Genomic DNA, 21,011 nt, shown 5'->3' with positions numbered 1-21,011 from the left:
ATTTAAAAACTAAACCCATTATTATAAATTTGCCGAAAACAGGTCAGGAACTCTCATGTATTTGGTAGCTAGTGGTGGGAAGATTAATGACACAGGGCGCATGTGACAAACGAAACACAGATGCTTTGTTATTATAAATGTGTTAGATACTGAAAGGTTAATTTTATATTTAAGTTCAAGTTTACCCCACCGGGAACCCGACTCACTAGATAGGAATTCCAGAAATCTGAGCTTTTTAAAATACAATAATTAGCTGATCCAACCCACTTGTGTAAATACTGTTCGATATAACGTTCGCATTCTGTTTTTCAAATACTCGGCTTTATCCAGTTATAGTAATTTGGTGTTTATGGTTTTGGGTATGGTATTTAAAATTTCAATAAGAGCTTCTAAAACAGGTTCTTTTATTTCAGAGACCATATGTATGTCACTATGTCAGCTACATGAACATGAGGCAAATACATAAATTTAATACAAAGCTAAACAATTTGCTGCGGTCATCTGACGTCTGAAATAAAAAACAAGAACGGGTTCCTAATACATAACTTTGCCTAGCAGGCTGCACACCATTATTTTATTGAAATATTTTCTAAAACAAATTACAAATTAAAACTACAAATTACATTTACCATTGGTGGAAAGTAAATAAATGATGTAAAAGATATAAGTGCTTTATTAACAAGCGCTTGAAAACAGTGGTAAAAAAATTGTTTCAACCTTGCCAAAAAAGGTAGGTTACAAAATTGGTTTGCATATAATGATAAGTAAACACAGTAAAAATACGAGCAAAATAAAAGTGTACACATATTTAATGAAATGGTTAGCAAATGTCAAATCAGTTCTGCGGTAGACAGCTCTTGAACATAAATACTAACAATAGGAATAATCATAAAAACAGGACAGATCGTGTCTCTGTCCTTTTTGTTCAATAGTTCTACAAAATTTGATAAAAACCTTTCATATTAGATAAATAGATAATGATTTATTTCCTAATATTTCATTACATATTGCAGTAGAATAAACAACAAGAGAGCTGTGCTCAAATATATAGACACGTCACAAGGTCCCGCTATTTTCTTTTATTCTGACACATAAAAAACGAATCTCTTGAAGTCCACAGAAATTTTTGAAATAAGTAAAAGTAATAGCCTTCTGGCAAAAAAATCATTCTTTAACCACTGAAAATTTCAAAGCAATTGGTCCAGTATTCGAAGAGAAAAGCGATTTCATCATGACAAATAAGACTAACAAGAACAACAACATAATATTGAAACGATCGTTATGTACACTGACGTGTCCAACAAGAGAGCTAAGCTCAAATATATGGACACGTCACACGGTGTCGCTATTTTTTATTCTGACACATTAAAAACGAATTTCTTAAGAGTCCACAGGAATTTTTGAAATAAGTTAAAGTAATAGCCTTCTGGAAATAAATTCCATCTTTCACTACTGAAAATTTCAAAGCAATTGGTCCAGTAATCGGAGAGAAAAGCGACTTTTTAAAAACGTGTCCAAGAACAATAAGAACACTATATTGAAACGATCGTTATGTCCACTTAACGTGTCCAATAATTATGAAATATAATCGCAAGGGGGGCGGGAAAGACTTCAAGGTCAGCTGACCCCTTTGAAGCAGACATCATAATTGCAATAGAAAGAAAAACAATTTGGGGGTTTTAAGCCCGGTTACGAGGCCTCATAAATCAATTCCTCAAAACATACTAAATTGAGGCTTAATATAACAAGAAAAAGAATATCACATGATAGTGCATTTCATAAAAATTATCAACAGTAATACAACATGCGAAAAGAGAAAAAATAAGAAGGGCTTAGGGATAATTATAATTTAGTTTTACTTAATGTTGGACAAAAAATCAAATTGTCAGAATGAGATTTAAAACTAAACAATGACTAAATATCAGATTGCAAGAGAAATCCTCTTTAATATAATATTGGAGAAGTTCAAGGATGAAAAAAATATCAGACTGATTAAACAATTTGTGAGGACAAAAATTTAATAGGCAGCTAAAGAAACATTGCTCCAATCTTCGAACCTTTGTGAAACAATGATAGAAGACATCTTTTTAAAATCAATTCTTTGAATTGAAATTTTCTGCTCGCGATCACTTAAAATATAAATGTTTAAATAATTTATTACAATGCAGAAAGATGTGAATTCGGAATAACAAGATTTTAAAAGCATTGAGAGAATTTTAACAATATTTTATGGTCTGCAAATTCTTCTGAACATTAGCAACAACGTTACCATCGCATGATTATCCAATGTGGACAGGTTTAAATCCTATTTGTAAGAAGGTGGCTTAATTCTTACAGGGTGGTTCATAAAACTGCTGATTTGCTAAACGAGAAAACTACTTTAGCCTTATTAAGATGCAGATCTGTGGAAAGTCCATATTGTGACAATACTAGTGATGGTTGCAAGATTTTACAGGGCTACATTCAGGGTTAATGGCTCCAGCTCTATAGGAGTTTATTGCATTAGATATTTCCATTCTAGTTTTATTAGTGAACTTAACCATAGAGACATTGGACTTTGTTTTAGAATATAGCAAAGTAAACTTAAAGTGAGTGCCTGCGACTTTGATTAGTGTGAAGCAAACCATCAGCAAAAATACTTACCTGCCAACAATGTAAAAGTCACCATTGGCAATGCATAATCCAGAAATTCCCTCTGGGAGAGTGAACTTTTTTGGATACATCCAAAAATCTTCAGCTGGATTATAGATGTTCAGAAATACATCGGTATCAATATCACGCTCGCCTGTTTTTGTTCAAATTATACTATTTGAAATACTAAGAGGGAGCATACTTTTGATTCATATAAGTCAGATACGGGATATTGGCTTAAAATGGTTTTAAATGCATGGCTACTTAGTAACTTTGTGTCTCAGTCAATCAACATTAACAAAAGTTAGTTTTACTTGCAACAAACTAATTGTATTTGTAAATGATATATATTCAAAAGTTGCAATATCCTCAACATATATCAACCAGTGCTGGGGAGCTGGTTGAAAGTCAAGTTGGCCCGGTTTCAGCTTCCCAGTCAAATTATATTCAAACAGTGGCCCCAGCTCCGGCTTCACAGCTTTTTTTTATGTCGTAGCTGGGCTCCAGCTCCATAGCGATTGACGCAGCAGAATAAGTCAGAGGTTATTTTTGGAATAATGAAAACTTCAAAAATAGTGCATGCGATTGCATTTTGCCGTTTGGCTTCTTAAGTATGGCGTTTTATTTAGGCTGTAAACGTCTTATGAACTACTAAAATGAAATTTTTATTGCAGATTTTATACAAAATTTTCTAAGGTCGCAAAACATACTTATCAAAACTAAATATTATCCTGCAGTTTATCTCCAATTTTTCATGTCCACGGATTGTCTGGGTATTTTGAAGAAGTAATGCTTAATTTCGTCGTAAGTCTACTCAACCGCGAATTACGTTGAACACAAACAAATTAGTATAGAAAGACACTTTAAATTGTCGTCGTTGTCATGGATGGATATTTTACACAACACAAAAATCATAATACGCTGAAAAAGGTAGCTCTTTTGATGCCCGCATATTCATAGCGGCTGTTTGAGAACCTGTTGCATAGGAATTTCCGATTTTGAAAGCCCTCCTCCTGAAAATCTGTGCTGTGCCCCTGGCTATTAGGGTTATGGAGCTTGACCATATATAAAAACTATATTGAAAAATATAAATGTGTAAAAAAATATGATGGTTGGGAGCTGGAGCCACCTAAATTTCCGGTAGTTCCAGCTCCATCTAACATGGTAAGCTTGGCTCCAACTCCGACTCAAGCTCCATCAAAATGTTGTGGCTAGAGGCTCCACCATCTTCCCCCTAGCCCTGATAACAACATTAGATGGTCATGTTAAGTTATCTTCTCAAAGTTCGAAAATGGAGTCACCAAAGTTAATCAAACACAGTCAATGAATAGTTACCGATAGTGTAAATCAAGCCATCTTTTACAGCAGAAACTTTAATGAAACCGCTATTGTCACAATCTTGTATTGAACTCCAAACATTGTTGAAAAATTTTTCAGGAGCTTTCCCACCTCCAAATGCATACATAGCACCTTATTTGAGATAAAAATTAATCACACATGGAGAAAATTTTGGAAATGGATAAAATTATTGAAGATTATAATTATGCATATTATATATATGAAATGTATGGTAGGGCCTTCGTGCAGAGGCTCAACTCAAAACTCAACTAGACCAACTGCTTGACTTGGAACTGAGTAAAATTATTGAGAACTGTACTGGTTATTCAGATGATCAGTGATTTCGTATTGAGATTTGTACACTGTTGCAAATCAATTTCCTGGTACAAAATATTTTAAACAATAAAAAGTACAGTGTATCAAAGTTTATCAGCCTCCAGACTGGCTATATCTAACAACTAAATTGCTGCATGAATGAAATTACATCAATTCAAACAAATGAAATATACCTCCTACTGAATTCACAGTGGGAGAATGTCTTGCTTCTTTCATGTTGGATTGCATCTGCCACTTTAGGGTAATCAAAGAATATCTGGTGACTTCATTGGTACTAGAAGTTCCGTAACCTTTTTTCTTTGTACCCCCAACCAAATATAAATTGCCTGCAAGCAGAAGTTTGAATAATGGAGTTTTTCTTTGATATGTAGCAGAAAATTATCCTATTTAGTTGTTCAATTGAGCATTGGGTAGGCAATTGGAAATATAATATTGCTCAGTGTTTATCCTAGAGCAGTTTATGGGTTGTATTATATACTAAGACCATTACAAATTGAAATACAGTATTAATATATTCACTGGTCTAGAACAGTTGATAATAGCAAAAACACCTTGGTGAACGGCAAGAGCAAAGTTTCTCCTATCTACATAATAATAAACCCCATCCCTAGTGGTCCAATTATTATTGTTCAAATCCAAAATGCTCATTTCAAGATTGGATCCAACAACATGAAGTTTGTTATCCATGACAGCACATGCAACAGCAGAGAAAGTTGATTCCTTAAAAAAAGTATAAACGAATTTGAATACTAGCCTTTGCATGATACCTAACATTTATCTGACACATTCAGCATTCAAAAACTTTGAACAACAACTATGAGCTAGATCAGCGTTTTTCAAACTGTGTTCCGTGAGCTTATTCAGAGCGTTCTGTAGAACAGGGATGAAAATAGCAAATGAAGTGGTCACCATGGCGAGTTCAGTTGTACATCGGCAACTCTGGGCAGGAAAATTGTTTACCAACTAGTGACAAACAGGCAGACAAGTCTTGCTATTTAAACAGGCTGAAAGCGGAAGGGCCTCATGCCATTCTGGAAAGCATGGCATTTTTAACCGTTCAATATCGATTCCTGTCAGCCAAATTTATAAATTGTCAAGTTTACAGCACACCTTTTAATTTAACCATAGTTGAATTTTTTGAAAACCACCCATCAAATTTACCTTCTAATTTCTTGTTTTTACACGAGGCAAGATAAAAAGTCTGGGTGTTTCGGGCTAAAAAAGTTTGAGAAACTCTAATTTAGATTATACAAACAAATAATTTTTACAAGGCGATAAAAACTTAGGAGTATTTTGATAACTTTTTAGGCAAGGTGGTTGGCACAACGTACTAACTATTTAAATACGGCTCCCATTGCAAAACTAATAACCATTTGTAAAACCACAAGGTTGATTTCTGCGAGGAATGGTTTGTGCAAGAAGAAATCACATTGTCGCAAGCATGTTTTATGTGAGTTGACACCTCAGTTGATATATTACACCATTATTGAAATGAAAGAGCACTTGAAACAGCTAAAGAATACAGAAAATTATCTTACTTCCGGCTTTGGAAAACTATTCCATGTAAGTTTATCCGTGTTAAAACACAGAACTTCTTGTTCGCTCAACTGCACATCCTTTTTCATTATCAATAGTCGTTTCCCTGGAAATGTTAAGGATAGTAAACTGTCTAGTTTGTGAGCTTGGCACAATAGGAAAATGTTCCACGATTTTTATATTGATTATCTCACTCGAAGGTGACTCATTGATATCTATCAATAACTTCAACTATTTTATCTAGAGGCTCACAACTTTGCTTTATTCTGATAAAACAAAATTTAAATGAATATATATCAGTGTAGCCTGCGATTTATCACCAACAATATTAAGCTTTTCATCATTATTAAGATATTCTAGTAATAGTTTTTACATCCCACATTCGAAAATATAATAGAGATGCAAATGAACCAATGATTCAATCTAAATGCCATTTAGAAATTCCATACCCTTTGAATTATCTACCAATCTTCTCATATGTGTCACTTTCCCCATATGAATCTGTGCTATGGCTTCTTGTACCATCTTCACATATTTTTCATTTTTCCTTACAATTTCCTGTGGATAACCGATAATGTACTACAAAACAATTTTTACACAAATTCTATATATTACTCCATTATAGATTAGTATACATGCAAAGCATTAAATCGTGAAGTTGAGTATGATATAAAAATGTAGCAATGGCTTTTGATTGTCATTCTTTGGTATGTAGGAAGTAAGGAAAATGATTGGACAAAAATGACAATACATCGTATGTGTTGAATGGAGTTGAAACACGTGAGGATGTTGACTTTCTGGGAATTGTAGTCAATGATGTTATTTTGAATGTTTACTTCACCATTGAAAAATTTTTTGCGCATCATAATGAAGCATTCAGTTAATTTATTTTAGAATATAGAAAGTAAAAGAAATTCAAAATTTCATTTGTTAGAGGATACGTGATAATAGTGTGATAAATTTGGCTGACAATTTTAATCCAGATAGATATCAATCCTTTCAAAAATAATAAAGACTTGCATATCATTGATAATTGTGCATGGCCTGGAGCGAAGACGAAAGCCTAAATGAATGCTATCCAAAATACGTAATGATATAATTATGACATTGTGTACACAATCAGTTTGGCGCGACACAAATTCATTTAAAACCAACAGCCGTTTATTTGTTGAAGTGTTTTTATAAATTGAAAAAATTTACTTATACCTACGGGTAACAATATGATAAGCTTTACAAAATCAGTTACGGCGTCACCAATTAGAATAGGAAACACAACATCTTTTCTAATTTAGACTTGCAGAATGTGTGATGTATTGCAACTATCATTCGTTTACAAAGGGATAAGTGAATGGCACATCCAACACTATATATTAAATATAGACTTAAAGTATATGTTTGCTGTTGTGAGAAACTACATCTACATGAAAAATGAGAACCGCTGTTACAGGCTGTGATTTCCCTTCACCCCCTAATTTTGAGGTGCCACCATACTTTAATTCTTAACTTGAATATAAGTTAGGAAACACCCCATGAAATTAAAAGCTAGAGAGCATACTGGACACAGCACAAAAACATGTCAGCAATGAACATAATATGTACACGGTACAAGAGCTATATGGAGAAAAAAATACGTAACCATGAATTGACAATGACACAAGCCTCTCACATATATCTTACCAGTTAATCAATGTATATGCATGTGGCTAATTGAGTAAGCCATGCTTACATGAACCATTCTTTCTTGTCAGGCGATGAGCAATTAGCTTGTACACGCTATAGGATAGGATTTTCATATTTTTACCAATGAAGAGGAAAGTTGATAAGATGGCTCATTTATATGCAAACCGAGACCAATCGGTTAGCGTCCAATGCCGGGTATGGGAATCATTGATTCTCAATTATGGTATGTAACTACATACAGGTATAAGACAGTGGAAGTATTCCCTAGACAGCAAAGTCCAACGCATTGTAATAATAGTCGATTATTTAATTTTTCATCTGCAAGTTAGCTTGCCTAGCTTTTACTACCTAGTTGCAAAGATATTTAGTGCAACATCACAAATGGGAACTGGAAAAATCAACCCCCTATTCTGACAAAGCTTTCATTCCCACCCATATATTAATAGTGTATATCAGAAAGGTGCAAGCTTCAAAACAAGTGAGCCAGATACGAATAACTGGGTGGAACCGTGGGCCGCACTTTAGGCTTTCTGGTAGTTGCAAGCCCAAAAATTTGATTTTGTTGATCTTATGACATGCCTGTTTGCTACGCACATGCTCAGATATAAAACCTAGGTATTAGCTATGCAACGCAAAGGGATTACAATTACTCGCCAGATTAAAAACTTGTTTCATGGGGCGCACACCATTTAAAATTGGCACTCTTCGCGGGCCACACAATTTCTCCACAGGTTGAAAACCCCTAGTGTATATTATAGTGTATACTGTATATTAGCATGTAGATACCACAAAAAATTTGAAACCTCATGACAGCATACAAATATTCAACGGGCAAAAGACTCAATCTCAGTTGCTGAAATAACTGTGGAAATAGTTCTTCACGATTCTCCTCATCATATTTAATCCAAGATGTCACGATTTCATACAAAATCTTCTCGTTTGGTATCTGTGATGCAATAGTGGAAATTATAGTATTAAGCTGGAAAAAGGGTGCTCTGGAAATGTGTGTACCAATATGGAGGTAACTAATTTTGTTCGCCCACTTTACATCAAGTTGTGTAAAGGGGCTGAAATCCATGGGCAGGGGGTATATTCACTCGGCTAACAGACAGTTCCCGAACTCGTAATAGAACTAAAATAAGGAAAATCGAAAAAAATTAAGGCCTAACCCTCACCTAGTACACACACTACGGGAGTACCAGAAATTTTATGGGAAACATACATCCAAATTTAAAGACTAGGACATTGAACAATTCTTCTCCAAACCTTCAATTTATCTGAAGCCAAGATTTTTCCCAAGAATGCCTCATCCATAAACTTGTTGAAGTCGGAACTTTTTGAGACTTGTTCAAAATTTTTTATCATGAAACCTTCAACACTTTCTCTCAATTCATCACTCTCATAAAGCTTTGACATGTTGAATGATTCCATGCAGGTTTTCACACTCAAATTCTCTTGCATGAAATTCAGACAAAGCTTTTTCAAATCTGAACAAAAATCAAATTTAATTCCCACAAAGCTGAATCTGGCACAGTCTTGGCCTGTTGTTAGGGATACGCTTGCCACCGCATCTCTGATCACCCTGTGTGGGTAACCGGATGAGAGGTATAGTATGCCATGTGATTGGGCCGTCTTATTGACTTTACTCTCACCCGGGATAAATATGAAAATCCTATCCTATTCTAACTGGTGACCAATCCACATACTCAACATCGACTAGTAAGCAGACAAGAAACTATGGTTCGCAAAACTACTGCTATACTACTTTGCGCACCCCTGGAATAAATAAGGAAAAACCTATCGTATACTACCTAAATCAAAATATGACAGATTTCAACAAATATCTTCAAAATAAAATCTTCCCCCATGATGATACAACTTACCAAACTCGAGTTTGAGTCCTCATGAACATGGACACAGTTAAACTAAGAGTTCATGGTTCAAGCCTACACCTCACCACCAAGGTGAGAGAGTAAAAGGCCCAACTATACAGAGGATGTAGGGTAAACACCATGACTGCAACTTCAACCAGAGCATATTTAATGTGGGGGGAGGGGGGTTTATATATTTATCCCGATTATTCCCGAGGAGAGGAAAGCCTCTACTACGACTTAATCTTATGGCGAACCATGACCTGTCGTCCGAGTACCAGTCCATGTCGGGTATGGGATTGGTTATCCAGTTATTTGTTTCAGATGCATAGACTTAAAGGTGGGGGAAGCTGTAAGGTAACCAACCAGCGGTTACGTGGACCGTCCATTGGCATAGGCAAACCAGAAAGATTTGGGTTCTTTTAAAATAGTATTAGTGACTGCCTGAAGTGGAAATGACAAATGATAATAGACACAAATGGTCCACAAAAAGTCAATTACACAAGGTAGCGTCATGCATGTCAGAAGCACGACAGTTGTTACCGCGCTAACCCGAGCATGACACTGACTATTTAAACATTGTTTTTCTCCGAATGGCTCTCTCAATTACATCAACATTTTCCAAATCGTGTTCATTCAAAAAAATATGTTCAAATACTGTTTATTTGACGTCATCTGATGCTGTATACAGCAATTTAGGTGTCGCTGACGATGACTTTATAGTTTATTTGCGACTCCTCACCTATTGCAGTCAAATTATTGTAGGTCTGTTATTTTGTTTTCTCCCAATTGATTTATTTTCACTGTTTATTTGTACATTATTTCATGCACGTAGGAAATACCGTAAATATCTGAATCACAAGTTTTCTACTACACAATTTCACCTTGTATCTGTTGCAGTGAACTTGCTTTCAATAACTCATGAACATTATCTGCATGAATGTTGATCAATCCAGTGTAAACATATTCAAGGCAACTTTTGAATATGGGAACACTAATATCTTGCATTTCAACTCTGCCTGTCACATTCTCTTTCATCTGAAACAACAAATGGGAATTTTTTTCCAATACAACACAGCTCCTAGGATAGGATTTACAAGATAGGATTTACATATTTATCCTGGGGGCGAGGAAAGCCAATAGGACGGCTCAACCATAAGGCGAACCATTACCATTCCATGTCGGGTATGGGATTAGTTAGTTATTTGTTTTCGGACTTGGCGATGGAGAGAGTCGCAACCAACCAGCGGTTACGCGAATCACTCTCTTGTCACGATTACTTAGATTGTTTGTCGACAGAGTCATTTTTCGTTGTTGTGGTAGAAATCCGCAACTACTGGGCATTCCAGGTCGACATGCCTTGAATTAATTATTGTTTTTTCCAAATAACGTTTACAATATGGTTCGATATTTAATTATTATTTTCTTGTTAGACTTTCTTGTTAGTGCCGCTACTTGATAACCAAATTTGGTTCACCGCAGCTTCCTTCACTTTGAAACGCTTTTTCATTATTTATTGCAATTTGTATATCAAGTGGGCTTTCAGCATGATGAGAAAATAAACTACTGATTACGGATTACACATGAGATATAGAAGAATAATTTTGAACTGGCTTATATTTCATAAACTCCATAATTTTTGTGGTCAAATATTTTACTCTGAATAAGTCGAATACTATTCAAAACATGCGGTGGTAAAGGAGAAGTTTCAATCTCTAATGTTAGGTTCACAACAATTCAGTAATTTCTGGCAACAATGTTGAATTAGATTTCCATATTTATCTTGAGGAAGAGGGAAAGAGATAAGACGGCTTAATCTTAGGGAAGGCCGTTCCTTATGCACATAAATATCCCCGATGAGATTTGAATCTATGTATGGTAATCAAAGGCATGGTGACATGATGTGTCATACCTACAGGCGCTTCGTTTTAAAAATTTTACAAAAAATTTTCTAATAACATCAAGCTCATTTGCCAGAGTAACATTGGACTTCCCATCAGTGCAAGATACTTCATCACCAATATCACTTTAATGTAGTGGAGAAAAACTAAAGTTACATCATACCTCCACATTAAACATGGTTTCAAAATACTCTGAAGCAGCTGATAGAACAAGTCTATGGGCTGGAAATTCTTCTTCTCCAATGATAATTGTTACATCACACATGATTCCTTTTTTCCGAAAACTAGAATGACAAAAATATGAAATACGGTAGGTGAGTAACATATAGCCGGAATAAAGAAATTGATAGAAATTATTCTCATAAATTCATATCGAGGATTTCTTATCCTTAATTATAATAATATCTACAGTGTTTGAAGTCTACATCTAGTCATACCAGTAGTTCAATATTTTTTCTATACTATGGATGTCAGAAATAAATTTGTGAATAGTAGCGATGCACAAATGTATACCGTGAAATTTTGATCGTGCAGTTGCATATGTGCATATGGTAGTTATCATTAGCATAGAGAACCTTTCCAGAATTTTACAATGGTAAAGTATGGAGAGAATTTTTTTGGGGGTCAAAGGTCGAGGAAGCATCCGTAAAATGCAATTTATTTAATTAATTTCAATTTGATTTTACTCAATAATTTCGTTTGGTTTGTGGAGCACTGTTGCACATTTTCTATTTTTTAGATTAATGACTTTTTAACATTCAATTGTGAATTGGGCAGATAACTTAAAATGCTTCACTTAAACATGAGATTATGATATTTTCACAGCACAAAATTCGAATTAGCCTAAACATAGGTTTTCCGCAATGATGATACTGAATTCTTGATATACAACTAGAAAAGATAATACTCAATTGAATTGTTGTAATAAAAACAGAATGTCAAACAGACCTGTCCAATGACTGAGATAAAGCACCATTATGCTCGATTTGATTTTTATCCCCCATGTTGCAATTGACACTTTCACAAGATATCCAGTTATAGAAATAGCAGAATAACTGAAAGTATAAACACATATGTTTGAATAAGCATGTTGAATTTTAAAATTTAGCCAAAGTAATGCCCTGACACAGTGATACAGCATTTCCATCCAGTCACAATTACAACATTTGAACAATGACAAATATGTTATGACTGGATTGGATTTCAACCTTGTCTTATACGCAAGTACGGTAATCAGCCAGTCGTATTTATAACTGTAATGTACCAAAACGTTTCCCCAATAATGGGACAGGGTCTAATTTCAATTTTCTTTCAGAAAACTAGGGATAATTTTGGGGGGATATCTTTTATTGTCAAAGTAAAAAATAATGAAACTTTCAAATATACAAAATATGAAAACTGATATCCATTTACTTATAAGTAACACGTTTTTATTCAAAAAAAAAAATGCGAAACATTTCAGCAGTCATTATTTAAAAATGACCATATCATCCTTTTGAATGTCGTGCCAGGTTCATAAATTTCAATGAATATTTCATTTAACTGAATTTTCGCACCTACACCTAGTCTTATTTCAGTATTTAAGGCAGTCAGGCAGTAGTAAGGCAAGGCACATATCTGTATGGAATATAATAAAATCATTTTAAAAATCAGACTGGGTCCTATTTTCGGGGAAACACAGTGCCACTGCCGACTTTTGGTGGTGATATTGGGGTATTGATGCAACCCTGATTCCTTAATCTATTTGACTATAAACTAAATTTCGACGTAACATTGCATATGATAAAAAAAAACTTTTATTTTGATGCTACCAGCAACGAAGTGGGATTTCCGGTATCGAGGTAGGGGATTCCCCTTTGGAACAAACATTTCCCTACTAAAAACCAAGCAGATAGAACCTTCGGATAAATAGTGCGTTCTCCAGCACAAAATACAAACATAAGTAGTAAAGAATTTATTTTACATATTTATGTAACATATAAAATTACACAGACACACACACACAAAAAAAAATAGGAAATAAACAACAACAACATTGCTGAAAACACGGCAGAAAACAAAGAAATCGAGTAAAATTTATTAATAGTTCAAAAAGACAATGAACTTGCTCATTAACTAACAAACTGAAAAAATCAGATCAGAACACTCGAAACAAAATAGAAAACTTATCCAATGTTCTACAACATCAATGCCTGTCAACTAATACCATAATATAGAATAAGTTATTTTTCCCATAATCCGCCATGGTATAAAAATTTACAATACAGTACAGTACACAAAGGACCATTGCACAAGTCAGAAATTCAGAAGCCTTCAAAACTTCAAATCAGGTTGAAGCATGGGACATAAAGGTACTAATCTCACGGTGTGAAATAGACTAATAGCGGAAAAAGATTAGATATCGTCTAATAGGACTATAAGCCTGTGATAATACATGAATATAGGTGGAAAAAATAATAAAATACTCTCTAATTTTTGTAGCTTCGAGTGACGCTTTAGAAGTGAATGGGCGTATTACCATTTAGTTAGCCGTTTATTCATGCCGGGTTTGATTGATATTTTTTGACTTTATTAGACTAGGCTAGAAGCTCATGAAAATACATTCGTTTGATTCAGAAAAAGCAAGTGGAAAAATCGTGACACTGTAGTGATGAACGTTCTTTTTTTTAGAACGCTCTTTTAACCGCATGATTAGGTCTTAATTAACTAAGTAATGAAAACAGTATTTTATGAATAGATCAATTAAATGCCAGTTACAACCTAATTTACTATTTTCGCCCCGTAGTTGATTGATCGATATGATTTATACGTCGGTTACGTATACGTCCCCTAAGGGCCCAAATGCTTGGAAGAGACAACCGATTTTAACCCCCTCGAGGTTATTAGTGATATATTACCATTGTGCATTTGTCAACAACAAAAAATAAATGAAAGCTTACATACAATAAATAGACACTCTTTTCGGTAAAGACTGGAGCGAGTGATACGACCATGGGGGCATCAGAGTCGGCTCCCTCCAAATTCACTGTTATGCATTGGATTCACAGTTAGTGGATGATTGTTTATGGAGTTGTTTCTGTTAATTAACCTCATACCAATTATGCTATTAGTTCAATAGAGAATTGAGCACTGTTTTACCGTATTTTACGGACCATGACTTGAAGTATGCGTACCAAGATGGCGGATACCGGAACGTAGTATCTGACCAGGTTAGGGTTAGGCCATAATTTTATTCCAAATTTTCTTATTTTAGTTATATTACGAGTTCGGGGACAGGCCAAGTGACTCCGGTAGAATTTGTAACTAAAGGCTCAACCCTAACCTGGTACACATATTATGTTCCGGTGTCCGCCATCCTGGTTAGCATATTTCAGGAGTATCTTTCGGGCATCAAATAAAATTGGATTATATTGGATTTTTATTCACATCGGGTTATAAGAAGATACGGTTTCCAAGCAATATTGGTACAGATTTTGAGTGTAGGCATTAAAGAAAACAAAACTATCTGATCCACACATTAGGCGCACCGGCTAATAAAGCGCACGATTGATTTTTGAGAAAAAATTGTTAAAGGTCGCTTTCCATTAAAGCGGTATGTGTCGTTGTAGGCGCTCCAGAAGTGTGTGTAACAATATGGAGGTAACTAATTTTGTTCGCATACTTTACATCAAGTTGTGTAAAGGGACGAACTCGTAATAAACTCTAATCTGATACACACACTACGGGAGTACCTTGTTGCATACAACATATATATACAGGTATTGTACATTCTGCGGAATCGAGATTACAGTATCTGTAACATGGGGAGACGCGGCGGATGATCTTTCGTGCTTTTATTAAGTTGAAACAAATCTTCTCAGGACAAGTCCGATTGTGTTTATAACGCATATCATTATACGCTAAAATAATTATTCACATAATTACTGTATCTACCTCATAATAAAATCGTTTCGCTATGTATTGCACGCTTGTGTATGTAAAAGTGCCATCATTAATATCAGTGGTTCTCAAGCGTGAGGCAAAAAAAACTTTTTTGAGGGAGTGTGAAACTGATTAAAAATAAAAATATTTGTTAAATTTAATCGTTCCCGCCTTATTTTGAATATTTACATTTTTTTTTATTTTGGATATTCACGTTTCATCCACATATTTTCAACATGTTTTTGAATAAAACATACTTTCACCATAGGTCTTACGCCTTATTTGTAACTTATTGTTAGCAAGTTATTTTTGAGTTGGGCGCGAGACTCGACAAATTTCTAACGGGGGGGCGCGGCCTAAAAATAGAACCACTCATTTAGATCGTATTCTGTTCAGCATCTGATTCATGTGCTATCTTCATATGTTTTTAGACTTAAAATTCTTCAGAAAATATAATGAGTCGTTGTTTCATCATTCATTTACCCTATTTTATATTTGAATATATTTTAAACGCTGCTCGCTCCAAGCCATTTCGGAGATAGAACAGTTTGAGCCCAATTTGTGACTTTGCTAACTGAAATAATTTTTTATTTTAATAAGATGGATTCTAAAACATTATTTATGACTTGTTTCGTGATGCTTCTAATTTTGCCAATCAACTATGAGTAAGTATTAAAACTTGATTTTGTCAATGTTCTCGAATAAGTATGAGAAACAGGATTCACATTATATTTAAAAGCGATCCATGGCCTTTTCTGGTCGATGCGTAATAAAAAATACAATTTTGGCGTACGTTTCGTATTTTATTTCATGGATTGTTTTGCTCAATTGTCTCAAGAACAAAAGCCTGTAAATTTATAAATTGCAATTAAAGTTTCCAGGTCAAAGTTATAAAGGTTTCAGCTAATGAAACTGACATATTTGATCATTAGACCCAGTATTTTAAATTTGCCCAAAACACCGTCAGAAACTCTTAAGTATTTAAGAAGATTACTGATACATGGCGATAGGTTATAACGACTAATAGATGTCTTGTTGTTGAAAATGTGTCAGATTAATACGATTACGATTCCCCTGCGAAGGCGCCGAATCCTATCACTGCTCGTATCCATTCATTGTTGTATCCTGATAGGCCATGTATACCTTACACATGTACGTCAAAATAATTTTTTATGTTAACAGGGTCGATGCGGCCTACGGGCGAAATGGTGGCTATGGGGGATATGGTCGTTATCGCGGTGGCTATAGTAGATATCACCGGTATGGATATGGATTTCGAGAAAAAAGATCTGCGGACGAGAAAAATATATGTACGTTTTCTGTATAACTTTGACTAGACTTGAGTGTAATTGTAGTCTGTTTACACGTTTCACGTACAAATGAAAACGAAATATTAACCCCCTATTATACACAAATAACAAAACTCTAAGAAAATATTCTTTTACAATTTTTGGACTATTAGCTGCTAATTTATAATAATAATTTATGGCCTAGCCATGATTGGAAAATTGTTTGTGAATCTTTCTTTAGCGCCATTTCGAGGAAAAAAATTGGATGCCATATAGCGATAAGGAAACAAAGAATATTTTTCACAGTGGCAAATATCTTGTCCCTTTGTGTCTTGAGATCGTGTTATGCTATTTTAACGTTTTATAATTTTTTACAGTTGAAGACATCGACGAATTTATTGATGAGAATCTCAATGACCTTTACTAGCCAAAGAAGAAATATGACTGAAATCAACGAAACGAAGATCGAAGCGCTTTCCAATAATTGATGCATCCTATAACACACGAATAATTTTGATAAAAAAATTGTTTTGAAAAAATATATCTATAGCACATATCTATCATTCAAGGTTGTCGTTTCTGACAAAATGAATTTACCTAATATACATAGTAACATGCGTGCAAATTTTGTAATAGTGTAAATATCTTACTGTGTGAGGAAACTGAAAAACAAAATAAATAAGTGATTTTCATTTTACATGACTGGCCATTTACTTTTAAAAATTAGGTAAATAAGTTTACTAAAGAAATTTCATCATATTTATGCTTTACGCCCGAAACTCCCTATGTGTACCAGGTTGGGGTTAGGACATAATTTTATTCCGATTTTCCTTATTTTAGTTCTATTACGAATTCGGGGACTGTCTGTGTTAGCCAAGTAAATATACCCCCTGCTCATAGGTTTCAGTCCTTTTACACAACTTGATGTAAAGTAAGCGAACAAAATTAGTTACCTCCATATTGGTACACACACTTCTTGAGCGCCCCACGCACGTCCATATTAAAACTGTACGAACTCATCGTAAGTAATCAATTAGAAGGTCAATTAATTTGGGCCGCGTTGGAGTCAGATTCAATCGAGAGTTAGAAAGAAAGAATTTGAACAGTTCTACGTTTTCTTTGAATAGTTTTAAATTATGAATTCTTTTGACGTTTTTTCAAATTAAATGATCTTTGTACATGTCTGGTATTATGATGTAACACTATCATCACCATCATCATATCGCAGACCAGTGCTTCATTTTCCCACTCAATTTAGTAAACTGTGTTCATTCCATAGGCATAAACTATGAAGTAACAGTTGGACATATACTTTGGGCTGGGTTCGAACCTAAATATATCTCATTTTTTGAAGACCAGGCGGTGAGATTTCAGTTGAGATGTTGTTAACACAATTCTGTGCTTCCGCTGTTTCAACTTCATCAGCATAGAAATGAAAAAGTACTTGAAGCCGATTTTTCTCTCAGTTCGAGGTTCAGAATGGGATTGCGTGTAAAAATAATACGCATAATAAAATCTGTGTCCAAAGTCGGATATTTTATTTCGTCAGGCATGAAAAACATTGTAAAATAATAAGAAATTAAAATAAGTCAAATACAAGCAATATTTCGCAATTGACGACGAGTCGCGAAAGACTATTGAGTCATTGTGTCAGCGACACCTATGGGCGGAATTAGAGCAGCAGATTTAGATAAGGTATTGAGTATTATACTGAACAACACACAACAACGATAAATTAAGATACGGAAATGTCAAGAACCATAAGGATTTATTAGGGTACTCCCGAAGTATGTGAACCAATATGGCGGACACGAGAACGTAGTATGTGTACCAAGTTAGAGTTAGGTCATCATTTCAGGTACAAATACTACGGGAGTTACCTGGCTAGTCTCCAAACTCGTAATAGAACTGAAATAAAGAAATTTGGAATAAACTTATGACCTAACCCTGACCTGGTACACATACTACGTTCCGGATTTCGCCATCTTGGTTCACATACTTCGAGATCATCATTACTAGATACCGGTTGTCCCGCGCAATGGCGCCATCGAGTGAATCAAGTTTGTTTTGCTATACGATACATTATGAATAATTGCGCTGTTAAATAATTGCGCTGCTAATTAGTTGAAGTCTAGTTCGACTTCTTTTTAAATTTAAACTTAAGTTATTTACAAAATATTCTAAGTCATATATCCCCCTTTGCAGTGACGACCCGTCTGCTCTCAGATAATCAGAAATTGTCGTCCGACATTTTTGTGCCGAACTTCTTTCAATAATACATATAAGAACTGAGAAACAATTCATTGTAGAAAATTTCCACGTCTCGAATTCGAACAGGCAGTCTTTTAAACGAAAGAAGCTACTATTTTGGATGGCCAGCATCTTCCCGGTTCGGCCTTGCCCACCCAGTCGATTACATTCTAATAGCATGAGGCTTCATCCGACCCACCAACATAGAAGATAATTTGATTTTCAACACAACGAATGACGATATTGTGCCCTATGGTTCTTTACTAGATTAGGGGTGAAGCAAGCAGTACCGTGGTAAGCTGGAGACGGAAAAAACAAATGTATATACCTCACAATACCGATAATTTTTCATACCCACAGGTCCCTACTATGTGTCTGGCTGGCCATTGTTTTGTTCGGATTGAAATTGGTAAAACACCACTTTGTTTGAAGACCATATCAACACAAATCGGTTGTCCCGGGCCGTTATGTCCGTGTTTGTATTGCGTTGATAAATTTTTGCATTTCTCTGTATGCTCTGCGGATTTAGGATTCAGGCAGTTTTAACTGGGTCTGGACTCCGACTACCCATTACACGTGCGAGATAAAATATATTTTTTGTTCTCTTTCTACGAACGCTGGGCTGGAGGTTGGCTGCGTTTTGTTGTGTCTGTTTTTTCTGTGTTAAGTGTTATATTGTGTTAAGTCGCCGTACAATAGACAACAAATCCGGAACCTCTGAGTCTTTTGACTTATTTACAACCATAGGGACAAAAGCAAACTGTGACATTGTGCAATACGAATCAGGATCTTTAATTACAGTTCTGCTGTATAATGGGTAGATGAATTTGTTCATAATTGTAATAATTATTATTTAATAGTTTGTAATAGTTTTTCTCTTACATGTAATAGTTTAATTATGTCGTTAAAATATTCTTTTCTATGATCGCAATTAGAAACCAAATTGTCGGTAAAATTATTCATGTCGTTCAAATGGGAATATTATATAAAACTCTGACCTCAGGTGATAAATTTCACGTGAAATTATTATACATTTGTAAGGCCATAAATTAAATTCATCAGTAGTAATTATATTTGAGCCTAATCGAGGAAAATAACGAAAATAATTTCAAATATTTGTCCGATTATTTCATTTACTTCAACATTTTATCTTCAGATTATATTAAATATAATTATGTGAATTATTTGTCTGGACTTACATATAAGCAGTATGTAGGTCGCACGACTTTACATTGCCAAATAAGAAACGCCTGTTCAAAAGTAATGAATGCTGTTTTATTGAGTGTTTACTGTTTAAGAATAGAAACGGAAAATGGGCTATGACTGAGCATTATCGATTTTTTCAATTGAAATCATTAATTGAAACTTGGAAAATAAAATCTTGTTAAATAATTATTTTTGTGAGAATTTGATTATTTGAATATACTCTACTAAAGTCTGATAGTATTGTGCCTAGCCTGACAGACGGGTCTTGGAAAAAATAATTACAACCAGAAATATTCTTTTTTAAATATTGTTATTAATATAATAAATAATAATAATTAATAATATTTGGAATCTCCTTGTGGCTAAATAATTCGTTTTTTTATTCAATTTCTACACGCGAATCATAAATTTTTAAAAAACATTTTTTTTTAGATGAATTCTGAAAAATAAATATATAATATTACTAGAAAGTTATTTTTTATAATATATTTAATAATATCATATTTAATAATATTTATTAATATTTGTAATCTCGTTGTGGTTGAATAATTCGGTTTTTTATTCAATTTCTAAACGCGAATCATAAATTTTTAAAAAACATTTTTTTTAGGTGAATTCTGAAAAATATATATATATTATACCTAGAAAGTTATTTTTAATAAAATTGAATGTCATATTTATTAATATTTGTAATCTCCTTGTGGCTAAATAATTCTGTTTTTCATTTAATTTCTGCAATTTCTGCCCGCGAATCTTAAATTTTTCTAAATTTCTAAATTAAAATTCGAGTGTAGGCTTCGCAACGCAAAGGGATTGGAATTACTCGCACGTACCAAATTGAATTAAAAACTCATTTCGTGAGCCGCACATCATTCAAAATTGGCACTTCTCTGTGGGCCGCATAATTTTCACTTGAGGAAAGCATTTGGCTCGCGGGCCACAGGTTGCACACCCCTGGTCTAAACTAATTATTTAAAATGGTCATGAATAATAAATATGATTCCATGAGGTGTCCAGGGATAGGTAGAGAACTGCATGCGGTTAACCTTAGT

General features: G+C 34.4%; 2 protein-coding genes across 4 annotated transcripts; one reads left to right on the top strand and one right to left on the bottom strand.

The window, feature by feature from the left end:
* Positions 1 to 39: 39 nt before the first annotated feature.
* LOC144425866 (kelch-like protein 12) lies at positions 40 to 12,347 on the bottom strand. 2 transcript variants are annotated; one of them, XM_078115618.1, is made up of 8 exons: positions 8,325 to 8,455; positions 6,291 to 6,399; positions 5,844 to 5,947; positions 4,857 to 5,025; positions 4,479 to 4,631; positions 3,967 to 4,101; positions 2,644 to 2,785; positions 40 to 2,129 (listed from the first exon to the last, which is right to left on the bottom strand). In XM_078115618.1, the coding sequence occupies exons 2-8, from the start codon at positions 6,364 to 6,366 to the stop codon at positions 2,018 to 2,020; spliced, it is 891 nt and encodes a 296-aa protein (XP_077971744.1). In that variant the 5' UTR covers positions 6,367 to 6,399; positions 8,325 to 8,455; the 3' UTR covers positions 40 to 2,017. The 2 variants fall into 2 exon arrangements, with proteins under 2 accessions (XP_077971744.1, XP_077971745.1); XM_078115619.1 differs by lacking the exons at positions 40 to 2,129; positions 2,644 to 2,785; positions 3,967 to 4,101; ... (1 more) ...; positions 4,857 to 5,025; positions 5,844 to 5,947 and adding exons at positions 8,788 to 9,008; positions 10,277 to 10,430; positions 11,457 to 11,577; positions 12,242 to 12,347 and having other exon boundaries at positions 6,297 to 6,399; positions 8,325 to 8,467.
* Positions 12,348 to 14,273: 1,926 nt separating this feature from the next.
* LOC144425835 (uncharacterized) lies at positions 14,274 to 17,200 on the top strand. 2 transcript variants are annotated; one of them, XM_078115553.1, is made up of 5 exons: positions 14,274 to 14,339; positions 14,444 to 14,502; positions 15,815 to 15,879; positions 16,397 to 16,524; positions 16,881 to 17,200. In XM_078115553.1, exons 1-5 carry the CDS (start codon positions 14,285 to 14,287, stop codon positions 16,928 to 16,930), a joined length of 357 nt encoding a protein of 118 aa, XP_077971679.1. In that variant the 5' UTR covers positions 14,274 to 14,284; the 3' UTR covers positions 16,931 to 17,200. The 2 variants fall into 2 exon arrangements, with proteins under 2 accessions (XP_077971679.1, XP_077971680.1); XM_078115554.1 differs by lacking the exons at positions 14,274 to 14,339; positions 14,444 to 14,502 and adding an exon at positions 14,912 to 14,932.
* Positions 17,201 to 21,011: the final 3,811 nt, after the last annotated feature.

Source organism: Styela clava, chromosome 8 (genome assembly GCF_964204865.1).
Source record: "Styela clava chromosome 8, kaStyClav1.hap1.2, whole genome shotgun sequence".
Classification (NCBI taxonomy): Eukaryota; Metazoa; Chordata; class Ascidiacea; order Stolidobranchia; family Styelidae; genus Styela; species Styela clava.
The sequence above is the reverse complement of the archived record's forward strand: the minus strand, read 5'-3'. Positions and strand labels throughout refer to the sequence as shown.